At 40.8% G+C, this 12,768-nt stretch overlaps 1 protein-coding gene and 2 non-coding genes across 3 annotated transcripts; all 3 read left to right on the forward strand.

Moving 5' to 3' along the window:
* The first annotated feature begins 3,989 nt into the window (after positions 1–3,989).
* On the forward strand, positions 3,990–12,434 carry LOC119725352 (60S ribosomal protein L32-like). Its single transcript, XM_038196749.1, has 4 exons — positions 3,990–4,098; positions 8,469–8,586; positions 10,244–10,396; positions 11,938–12,434. Exons 2-4 carry the CDS (start codon positions 8,488–8,490, stop codon positions 12,094–12,096), a joined length of 411 nt encoding a protein of 136 aa, XP_038052677.1. The 5' UTR covers positions 3,990–4,098; positions 8,469–8,487; the 3' UTR covers positions 12,097–12,434.
* LOC119726110 lies at positions 6,004–6,084 on the forward strand. Its single transcript, XR_005270773.1, has one exon. It is a non-coding gene; the product is annotated as a small nucleolar RNA SNORD35 (small nucleolar RNA).
* LOC119726109 lies at positions 9,452–9,530 on the forward strand. The gene has a single exon (XR_005270772.1). It is a non-coding gene; the product is annotated as a small nucleolar RNA SNORD35 (small nucleolar RNA).
* Positions 12,435–12,768: the final 334 nt, after the last annotated feature.

The following is a 12,768-nucleotide window of genomic DNA, read 5'->3' on the forward strand; positions in this document are numbered from 1 at the left end:
TAATTATCATGTGCGTAAATCGACGGGGGACAGGGGACCCCCCCCCCCCCCCCCCCACACACACACACACACACACACATTTTGAGGCGGGGGACATTGTTTGGTCCCCCCCCCCCACTTTTTCTTCCCCGAATTAAAATATTGTAGCCTACAATAACGATTCTATTGCTATGCTCAGAATACATGTAGCTGATTCAATTACTCTAAACTCAAAACTTTCAAAGATGATCTTTTGCTCAAATTGGTTTTAGTGGTCAGAAATTACCTCAGTTCACACTGCCCTTTGACAGTACCCACACACCACAGAAATTGCTTTTATAACTGCATGTCTCCCCAACTATATCCCCCTTTTACATATAACTCCCCACATTTTCACCAACACTACGCCCTACCCGATCTATGATCGGGTAAATCAGCTTGTAATATCATATACATGAACAAAAGGCACGTACGAAAATTTAACATTATAAATTGGGTTTTGCCCTTTCCGTCATGTCCATTAAATGAGCACTGTATACATACCCGGAGCTGTCGAAGTAAAATAAAAATATTACAAGAGGAAACTGTCCCCCCCCCCCCCCCCCCAAACAACCTCCCTCCCACCGGAGTGGAGGGAGGACTGACCCCTGTATTTTACCTGTTATGTGACTTTGGTCAATTTCACGGGCAGTACAGCTACAGCACTAGCACTAGCACTAGCACTAGCACTAGCACTCTGCACATGGACTTTGTAACGACGACTACATGTACATTATACTCTGCTCATCATTCCATCTCCATTCTGCCTGTACCAAACCCGGAAAGTTAACTTCATCCAAATTACATTATTCAGAATGAACACAATCATCAAGACTGCACGATGGCGGTCGGGGAAGGGAAGAAACAGCCATGGGAAAGTCACAAAATCATGGACGGATACTCCCCTTAGCTACGCGCAGTTCTTTATAATTTCTGCATGCCGATTTTGGAATTCCCCTGATATCATGAATGGCGGGTCAAACGTTTCAATATTCAATGTTTTACAATATACGTTTGCGATTTTTGCAATATAATGAATGATTTTCCCGGCTATTTTAAAACATTTTTCATTCGAATTCACCAACTCTGACATTCAATTTCGTCCGAGAAAAAAATCAACTTAGTCATTTACCATTCAATTCAAAGTTTAGTCACCCTCTTTAGTCATCGTGTCAAGAATTTTCGTCGTAATTGTTGTGGAATGGCAGCATTCAGAGATCAAATTCGTGTTTTATCAATCAATTTAAAATTTGTATAAAGTAAATTAGTCAGCTGTGTTCTAGAGAATGTCCTTGTACCAAGCACAAATTTGGCACATTCGCTGGCATGATTTTTCGGACAAAAGCAGAGTACTGATCTCAGAGAAGAGTTACCAAAAAAGTAAAGATTATCATTACTTTATTTAAAATAAACAAAAGAAAATAAGAAGCCTTACAATGAAAAAGGAAACGTCAAAAGCCAATAACCGATAACCAGTCCCTGTGTAATATTCCTAACATGTCATTTTAAGAAGATAAAATCAAAAGAAATGACACATTTACGAAGAAATTAGAAAATGAAAAAATATAGAGTTTTTTTCGTGTATTAGAGGCCTATATGCCTTTAAAGATGTCGCTATGAAGTATGACAAAATGGAACAAAATTAGGCCTATGTTTAAATAGTGTGGCCTTAGACGAATTTGATTTCTCAATAACACGATTCGGCGTAGATGAGACATCGAATACTCCGAGTCGAAAACGTGTGCTCATTGTTTGAATCTGTTTGGACTTAATTTGAAACTGTTTGACAAAACATTAAACATGGGAAGTGCATTAAATCGATGTTGCAGTACAAATTTGAATATAAGAGTCTGTAAATATGAACGAAAAATTTTTTAAAATTGCCGGGACTGAAAATTTATATTATGTGCGATTTCAATATGTAATAGCCAAAAGGCCAAATTGTACATGATTTACATATAAAAATCGTTAAAAATTTCTGTAAGATGTAAATATGAAAGGTGACATTATCAAGAATTAACGGTTCAAAATATATTGTACTCGAGAAAAAATCGTATGTACACTGAGTTTAAAACAAAAAGGATAACCACACAAACAACTGGTTAGGAATTCATGGGGAAAAGTATAATTGAACACAAAAGACTGCAAAATAATATAAAAGAATAAGGGGGTGCAGGGGGAAAACACACTTTTCATCCACTTGCAAGGGTGGATCCAGAAAACATTTTTTTGGGGGGCAGGGGGCCAAAAACAAATTTGTTACCCCAAAAAAAGTGGTGGGTCGAAAATTTTACGGCGTGGGGTTTGGGACCCGCTGCTTTTTTTGGATTCTGGATGCTCTGTAGTGGGATCTGAGGCACTGATCGAGTTTCTGACCACTTCAACTACATTTTGTGAAGAAAAGATGGCGGTGTATAGTGTGGCTGCATTTTTTTCCGACGTCACTTTAAAAAAAAAAAATGGGTTCTTTATTTTTTGGGGGGGGGGGGAAGGGAGGGGAACTTGGTGAATTTGAAGCCCATCACTACTGAGGCTTGGCAAACCTACTTGATGATAGCTGGAGACGAGGTAAAGTTTTGGGTATAATAGTAGCCATTTTGGATCGTTACTACTCCTCACAATTATTCAGTCACTTTAAGAAAATGTTATTTAAGTAAGGAAGTATAAGTAGAATTACCAAAAAAACCTTTTCAAAATAAAAAAAGAATAAAGAATATACCCAAATATGGGAATTGTAATTTTAACACGGCAGGGATTAACAACTTATGCAAATTAGGTACATTAATTTGGGTCAAAATTAGGGGTGGTGTCCACCTACGTTTTCTTCTCCATCCTTTGACTGATTGATCTGACGTGGTTACCTGCTATTACCAAAAATGAATGCCGTCTAAATTGTAATATTCCACTTTTGCTGGTCCACTATTGGTGGTAATTTAGAAAGCCATCTCGGCATATTCCAATATACACACTTACCATATATACCACCATGAATTAGCTCGTAATTCCTAGTACTGAATTTTCTACTAGTTTTCATCAGCAAATTGTCAAAATGGGTTCAAGGTCATTTTTAATCCATAAGCCAAAAGCCAATTGGCTTCAGAGACAAATTGTAATGCTTCACCACCAATTTCTCGATTTTAACCGTGAAGGTAAACACACACGGGGCTAATTTCAGTTTGTTTTCAATTGCCCATTCGTGACAGGAATCTAGATGTTGAATACGGCAAAATTGTCTAGAATGTGAGTTTTCCGCAAACGTGAAATCATCACCATATTTTCCAATAAACAGAGCAGGAACCATGAGCATGCAGAATCGTTGATATGATATGGAAACCAATTATAACCCAACTAAGCTGCAGATAATTCCACCATTTAGTGGCAGATATGTTAATCTGAAAGAAAATGTTGTACGCATTCTCTGGAGGAAATAGCACAACTGACGGTGAACAATGGCACTACGATCACCCATATATTGTACTACATCCCACACACAATTAACGTTGTACAAACATCACACACATATACTGAACATGGCATATAATTTTTCTCATGAATTCCTGATTTTTTTTTTTTTTTTTGTAATCCTTTGCGTTTTAAACTATGTTTGTTTTAGTACATTGTGTTTTTTTAACTAATTATCTCGTACTTTCACTTTTTGATGGTCACTTTATCTGTAAATCATGTAGAATTTGGCATTTTGGTCACGACACATATATACTTTTACATCGCACATATATATTGTAAAACATCGCACACACAATATTGAACATCGGACGTATACATGTATATTGTAAAACATTGAATTTTGCAACGTTTGACACGCCATATCAATCGCCCTGTTCGGGGCGGTGGGTACGAGCGAAACTGGAGCTGCGTAGTCGCTGGGGACAATAACCACGGCTTCTCTACACTGGTTCCCGCCCCATAATGGTGTGATGGAACTGTAGTCTGGTTCCCCGACCTGACAATTTATCAGGAATAGTCAGTCCTCTTTTGGTCTGGGAACCAGACTAATGGAATTGGGTCTGGGAACCAGTTCGAAGCCTCTTTGGCCGTCTCTCTCTGATAGTTACAAAGAAGGTATGGATGGGTCGTTAAAATCCTTCAATATCAACCTATTTTGCCCGGCATCATGCAATATAAAATTCATTACTGGCATTTTCGAAATAATATCATTACCGTAGTGAGACTATTGACTGAGAAAATTGAAGGTTTCCCATTTATTTTTAGAGTTGTTTTGACATGTTTTATAACGTAATGTAGGTCCACGTAACACAGTACACATTTTACGGTGTGCTCAAGTAAAATTTTTAGAGGCCCTAAATCATAAGCGTTTTTACATTTAGGCAGTGGATATTTGGCCGGCGCCGGCTTTGTTTTAGTAAACGATATTAAGCCGGCTTGGCACTGAACGTGCGCAGTGACTGTTTTTTGGATTTAACAATTTTTACCGTGTCCGTGACAAATCTTAGTCTGGTTCCACGCAGTGAGGCAAACCTTGTCATTGCGACTTCGTATCCACGAGATGGGAATCAGACCATTTATGATTACAATTTCGGACTTTCTAAAAAATGTTGCAACCTAACGCCACTATTTTCTTCATATATCATCTCAATGAAGATCATTCATTGCAAAAATAATGATAAGACATGAATCTGGGAGAGTGAGAATTATTTCTGGAAAAAATTCCATAGGGGGGGGGGGGCCCTACTCGATCGCCACTTTTTTCAATTAATTTTCAAGCGCCAAAAGTTGCATCCTTTATGGTTATTTCCTCCACTTTCCCTCCTCTACTCTCACCCTCTCCTTTCCTTTATTTCTATTTATTAATCAGTCACTTACTTCATCGAGATTCGAACCTCGGACTCTTGCTTGAAACACGAGACTCTTATTAACTGCTAGGCTGCGCACGGTCGCTGTTGCAATAATGAATCTTTGGACATATTTGAAGTAGTCATAATAATATTCATAATGACGTATTGCACTATCATTGGCCGGCTCATGCGACGTCATGGTTGTCGATGTCATGCGTACAACGTACTGCTGTCTTTCAGCCACTTCAATCAGTTTTGACCAGCTGCTTCAACTTTGTTCTGCAAACACATTTTGCTCTCAAAACACAATTTGCCTAATTTTTTTTTGCATTTACACATCTTCCTGGATTTCTGTTGGTGGCAGGTAAAGTTGCGATCGAGTATGTACATTTTCCCACATTTCCAATTTTGTTAGGAAATAAATAACTTGCTTAGAAAATTTTCTCGATTCTTCTATTAGTCTTTATACACAATCGCGGAAGTGGCGTCAGGTTGCAACATTATTTTTCCATAATATAGGCACACTTCGCCCCATAAATGTGGCCAATTTACTGGATGCTGGACTACCTCTGTAAATATAAAAGGCCACACTTGGAACATTGTTGGCCTACCCGAAAATGTAAAACTTTGTCAAGCTTTTACTTTCACATTTAGACTTTGTTTGTAGTTTATTCATGCTTTAGAAGCATACTCAACCTCTTTAAAGCGATACAAAATTAGTCCCCCCTTTTTCAGATGTCCATTTTTAGTGTAATTAGTGTATCTAAATTCCAACACGAAACTACAAAGTCTAAATATGAAAATAAAAACTTGACAAAGTTCTACATTTTCGGGTACATGTTCCAAGTGTGGCCTTTATTTATGGAGGTAGTCCAGTAAATTGACCACATTTATGGGGCTAAGGCATACTCTGCAACTAAATGTAGGTTTGAATTGAAAATATTACAAGAACAATATTCTTATTTTTTTGAATACAAAAATAAATAAATAAATGAAAGTAAAATAAGGCTGCATAAATATTCTGGCGCCATCCCATTTAACAGTTAACAATTTATGAAATACATTCAGGGAACAAGACAAAAATGGCTACTTCGTGAATGAGGACCATAGTTAAACCTTTTCATGTCCTGTTCAAAAATTGTCATTTTGTCCAACCCCTTTCGACGTCAACTGCAAATGATGTTTTCTCACGATGGTCTTCTGACATATTGTCATGGTGACACTGCCTTTTGGCAAGTACTGATGCAGTTACAAATATCCATCATTATGTTTCTTCACACTGCAAAACGTTTTGTTTTGTTTGTTTGTTTGATAACTTTCCTGAGCTTGCACAGTTGTGTGAAGGCTATTGTCCCCAATAAACGAAAAAGGAAGAATTCCATACATGGACATGATCACTGATTTTTCCCCGCAGTGACTTATCAGCCATCAGAAAGCAATATATGTCCCAAAAAGTCAATCTCGGCAGGCAAAATAGCAAAGACTTTGCTGAGAAAACACTTGGAATCGTTTTTTAGATCAGTCTCATTCATAGGGTTTGTGAACAGGGTGCCAAGTTACGTCTAGATATGGATTGGTGTAAAACTCTTTCCAAAGAAAATATTCTATAAAAATATTAAGCCATACAGTGAATATAGAAATAATGCAAGTCAACCCTGAACTTTACGTTTGAAGGATTTTAATATTCATTTTAACATTGTGTTCCCTGTGCTTTTCGACAAATGCGATTTATTTTTTTTCTATGAATAAGTTTTCAACTGGTATGTTTTACGACATCAGCAACCCTCTTTTGGGCACAAACAAAACCGATCTGTTTTCGAGCAGACTGGCTCCTGGTCCTTACATTATCAATACCGATTGTGGGGCCGGAACCAGCCTACCCTGCGAAATGGAATTGTTTTCTGGCAGCCAATAAAGTAGAAAAGTAAAAATTCAATAGTACCGTAATTTCCTGCGGATAAGGCGCACGGCAGATAAGGCGCAGGTCCCTAAAATCACCCAAAAAAAATTCAAACGCCAACAGATAAGGCGCACCGCAGCATAAGACGCATGTTTGACAGCACACAGAAGAACACCAGGCGTCACCCGGTGTCGGTACATCGCCACAAAGGGGCCATTGTGTTGCCTTAAAACGATCACACTATTCGGAGGATGAATTAAGCCGTGTCCGCACTGGACTTTTTTTTGGAAGGTTTTACCGAGACGATAGTAAAATGAGAAATGGTCAAATGTGTCCACTGTCCGCACTTGGACTTTCGACACGGGAAAATTTACCCAGACCGCGTGGGAGAAGTAACCGAGCTGTCACAGTGTCAGTATAATTACTCACCGTACACAGAAAACAAATTGCCGATCACATTTTCAGCCGCCGATACGCACAGTAATATTACACACGCCATTTGCATGCACAACATAATCGTTTACACGATATTATTTCATCTTGACACGCTAAATCTTGACGAAAAGGCCTGTAATTCTGACGCATTTGTGATGCACGTCGTCGAAGCCATGCCGCTGTACGATGTTCCGTGCGGCAGCAGTGCCATCAGTATTCGTTGGTTCCCATCGCATGCTTACAGAATCGAAGCTATGATGTGGGCCAGGAACCAGTGACTACGGCCTACGTACGGTACCGGACCATGATGTTCCGTGCATGACTACAGTAGCGTATCAGGACGAATTTGGATCGTAGAAAATAACATACATCGGTGGAGAAAGAGAATTTCCGCAAATTAATTCTCAGAACGTGATCTCTCTTCTCTGTGTATGTATTTGTCCGTTGAAATATATATTTTAACGAGATTTTACCGCTCGGACTTGATGATACACCGCAGCGTGTTTCTACAAAATGTTCGGCCACACGTGCACTGAGGTTCGTGCGGTCTCTGTATGCATAACATGGCGCTCGGGCCGGAAGTACGCTTTCCTGAGCCGCTTTTACCGACTTGATCTTCAGGCTTGCAGACTTCGAAGATATCCTGTACAATAAACACCCTCAACGTTCACACAATAGAACTTGAGCGAATGCGATTTCCAAACGTTTAAGTAATTCTGATTGCAGCATTTTCGGAATGAAAAAACGGCCACAAAGAAAAACGTTTGTATGACGGCATTGTTGGAACTAAAGCACGATCACTAAGGGGATCAACGCATTGCGGCATTGTTGGAATGAAAGCACGATCATGGGGGATCAACACATCGCGGCATTGTTGGAATGAAAATACGGTCACAATGTCTGGAGAGTTGAGCCTTGGTTGACCGCATTATTGATTGCGGCATTGAAAGAATTCTTCACACAAAGACCGTCACTTTGAACTCAAGCGACACCAGATAAGGCGCACCTGTAGATAAGGCGCAGCGATGTTTTTGTGGTCTAGAAAGTCAGATAAGACGCGTCTTATCCGCAGGAAATTACGGTAAGACATCATGGACGTGGGCCAAATTTTTTTTTTTTTTTTTTTCAGTCAATGCCTCATTCAAAAGTGAATAACTTAGGTACTGCTCGAAAAATAGCAGTTAACATCTTATTTTGGAAGTTGAAGGTAAAATGTGGAACTCATGTTTAATACAATGTGTTTATTCATATTCATAATATTCATTTAAACAATGTATTTTTTATTGTTTGTGTTCATTCAGTTGTCATCACCGGAGAAAGATGGCACCCTCCGTCAGACCTCTGGTTCGGCACAAAATTGTCAAGAAGAGACTGAAGAAGTTCAAGCGTCATCAGTCAGACCGCTACTACAGAGTCAAGGTACATGTCGCAACCATGCCCTAACCGCCCTGAATCCTCCAAAATCCTCTTTGCCAAAGTGGAGGAATTTTGGAGGATTGAGGTTACATGGCAAAAGTGCATTTCTGATATCGTAGGATGCACTTTGTCAAGGTCTTGGGCCGGACCTTGTGTTGTTTTTGCTCAGCCATGCACAAATAAAGGCCTGGATTATGCTTGAAATCCTCCGTACTGCTCCAGAATGTCACTGGCCAAGCCTCAACATATATTGACAGTCACTGCTGCAGGATTTTGCAGGACTTGGGCAGTGGTCACCCCTCCACGGACCATATTCAAGAAATAATGGAGGAATTTGCAAGCTATATGCCATTTTTCAATGAGGCCAATTGAGGATTTTGCAGGATTGAGGCTACATCCTAGCAAAAATGCCTAGGGAGTTAGGGTTAAAATCTGTAGGCACCTGTCAGGGATGTGACGTCCCTCATCCTTCTATATCAAGTTTTCTCCAGATAAAAAGTGTGTTTTCAGTTGCTATTTTCCCAGCAATAGAAAAGTTGCTCACTTTTTGTAATGACCTTGGATGCAAAAAACATCCACAGAGGCTTAGTTATTGAATTACTTCTTAACAAGAATTCAGCTCTCTGGCCGTGTAGGCTTTTCCGTATGCAAAATAAAAACCTTTTGCAGAGGTTTCAGATGCCTAAAATTGGATTGAAAAATTTTGGGTGGGTTCTTGTTTATTTCTTTGGTTTCATTCAAACAAAGCAAGCAAATTGACAATTCGTTCTGAGACAAAAATCCTTATTTTGGAAGAGCACGGGGTCACGGTGTGCTATTGAAAGGGGTTTCGGTAATAAAGTGTCACTCCATGACCGAGTCGGCATACTGCAAATGATGTTTTCTCACGATGGTCTTCAGACACCACCATGGTGATATTGCCAAATGGCACACGCTGATGCAGTATTGCTGTTTCAAAGATGTAAACGTGACGCGATATTCACCTTTTCAAAGGTTGGGGAATGGGCCGGGTAGCAGGGATATAGTCCAGTCCATCACTAGTCCAGTCACGAGTCGATCACAAGTCCAGTCACAAGTAACAATGGATGAACAATAACAGAGGAATGCCTTTGTCGAAGCTCAGGCCCCCCAAAAAATTGTTCTGCGTCCGGTTGCCCCACCTACCCTATTCTGACAGCCCCTACCCAAATTTGGTGTATGAGAAAAATGAGAAACAAACGCCCAAAACCACCAATTACTACATTTTACCCTTGACTACACACAGACGCCTCTATATGATTGTAGACAAAAAAGTTGCCAAGAGAAGATATTTTACCTACCGACCCTTTTTTTTTTTCAAATGCCATGTGATCGGAAGCAGAACTTTTTATTTTGGGGGGCCTCATTGGTATAGACCGCTTGCAGACGCGATCGATAATTGACGCGCGAAGGTGCGTGACGCCATGTTGTGGGACAAAATGTGCATGGATAGATATACGCTTGTCCCACAACATGGCGTCGCGCGACGATTATCGATCGCATCTGCAAGCGGTCTATAGCTTGTGAGCGGAATTGTGACTGGATGCCTGGTGGTGAACCTGCAGGGACATGCATTTTGGTAATAACGTTGAGATGACGTCTCATCAGAACCATGTTTTTTTTTTTTTTTTTTTTTTTGCAGACCAACTGGAGGCGACCCAAGGGTATCGACAACAGAGTGCGTCGTCGCTTCAAGGGTCAGATGAGGATGCCCAACATCGGCTACGGCAGCAACAAGAAGACCAAACACATCCTGCCCAACGGCTTCCGTAAATTCCTCGTTCACAATGTCAAGGTAAAGCGCAAAGCTTGCTGCAGGCAAGCAACTTTTCCTCGGATCAGCTGATTTCCTCTTTTTTACTTCCCATGTGTGCCATTGAAAATAGAAAAACACTGTACAAAGTCTGGGAAAATTTGAATTTCCTCTTTTTTCGTGATTTCCCAGTTGCATGCCTGTTGCTGACGTGCCCAGTTTTTGTAATTTGTGACTAACGCAGACGTACAGTTGACTCTCAGAAAAGAACAAGTAAAAAAAATAAAAACTTGTTTCTTCCACCCACCCGTTTTTTTTTACATTGATACGTTTGCAGGAAAGTTATATTGTGTTTTTTTTCAAGCTCTGTCGGGGCTTCTACATATCACTTGGTGGTTAGTCGGTGTGTCTGTCTGTCTGTCTGTTGCCGAAACTTAACCAAACGTATGGTGCTTCATATGTGCCATTGGCGTCACACTTTTCAGCTCTGGTAGGGATCATTTTGATCGATTTCATGCAAGACTTTCATGCAAGACTCCTTGCAACCCGGCCAGAGCTTATTGCGCACTCGCACTTGTTTATTTGTTTCGACAAGACTGTAGCGTTGTCTATCAATTTGGTATCAGCGAAAGAGTCGAGAAAATTAAAGAATCAATCCGACATTTTGGAAAAAAATATAGAAAAATTTGGAATTGCCGATTATATCCAGAAGCAGCGTGGATGATATTCAGTGTAATCTTGGTATGATTTATGCATTGTTAAGCATGACCAATACAAGGTGAAGCTTAAGAGCGCCCTCTGAAACCAAGTCGCTCTTTAGACGTTCTAATGACTCCAACAGTCGATCTTTCGCCATCGAGCGTGTCAAGTCACTCCTAATTGTTTCAGACGTTGAACTTTTGACGCACTTAATTCAAATCTAGACTTCCATTTGATTCGGCGCGACTCTGGAACGCCTGTCTGAACCAAGTGCTAGAGACCTTGACACAACACATCCTCTAAAATCAACCAGCACAAAAATAGCACATAGCCTCAATCCTCCAAAATCCTTTTAAGTCGCCCAGGCCTGGTTTATTTTGGAGTATTTAGGAGGGTTTAACCTTTACACCCTAGGCCCTCGGGCTAGGATGCAACCTCAATCCTGCAAAATCCTCCAATTGCCACCTAGAAAAAAAAATGGATTCAGCCTTAATCCACCAGAATCATCCGTTATTTCTTGAATTTAGTCTGTGGAGGGTGACCACTGCCTCAATCCTCCAAAATACTCTGCCAATTACTGCTGTGGTTTGAGGCCGTGCGAATGGCATTCAGAAGCAGTGCGGATGAAAGACTTGAAAAACACAGGGCTGATTTATGTATCATGGCTGAACATAACCAATGCAGGATATGGCCTACTGGCTTGACGTAATGCATCCTCCACAAAAAAGCGATACATCTCTGCCATTCGTCCTCAATCCTCTAAAATCATCAAAAAGGGGCAGGAGGATTTTGGAGGATTGAGGAGGATTAGGGTATAATGGGAAGGCGTCATCAGCGTTCAGTTGTGCAGCTTCTAACGCCACAGTCCTTTTCTTTTCCTACAGGAGCTGGAGATTCTCATGATGACGAACCGACGCTACGCCGCCGAGATCGCCCACGGCGTCTCGTCCAGAAAGCGCAAGAGCATCGTGGAGCGCGCCCAGCAGCTGGCCGTCAAGGTGACCAATGGCCACGCCCGCCTCCGCAGCGAGGAGAACGAATAGACTGGGACTCTGGAAAAGGGGGGCGCGTGGGCTCTGGGAGGGGCAAGGGGAGTTGGTTTCTGTAGACTCGATACAGAGATGCATTCCAAAACAGGCATCTAAATATATTAACCCCGCTCCGATAACCTGTCTGATGTGGCCACTTGTTTAGTTTGACCAGATTGGACTGGGTTCCGATGATGACTTATCGCACGTTGCAAACCTCTTCATAGTGGCCACCTTGGCTTTTGGTGAACCTCTGGAAATTGGCCACCTGTTTTCAGTCTTGTTTCAGATATTGTAAAGGAATGGAGAAGTCAAAAAGGAGGAAATAAATTTGGCAAAGCTGGAAATAAAAATTGTTTTGTTGTCCGTTTACTGCATGTCTGGTGTCTGTTGGGTGAACTTTAAATTGATTTTAAAATAACAAGTCTTGGAAAATAACAAGTCACAGCCCAATGAACAGGGATAATAATTGTGAAGCGCTTTGGTACATGTATAAAGCACTATACATGTATAAGCCTTTTCGGAGTTCCAACTGCGCGCATTCGTAACCTGTGACAACGCACATTGTTGGTCTCAAATGCCCTTTGACAGTACCCACAATGCACAAACAGCCTTTTTGTGAAGTCAGTGGCGCGATGTTGTCAAAGGTCATTTGAGACAAACAATGCGCGTTGTCGCAGGTTACGA

The sequence above is a fragment of the Patiria miniata genome, unplaced genomic scaffold (genome assembly GCF_015706575.1).
Source record: "Patiria miniata isolate m_02_andy unplaced genomic scaffold, ASM1570657v1 HiC_scaffold_19, whole genome shotgun sequence".
Classification (NCBI taxonomy): Eukaryota; Metazoa; Echinodermata; class Asteroidea; order Valvatida; family Asterinidae; genus Patiria; species Patiria miniata.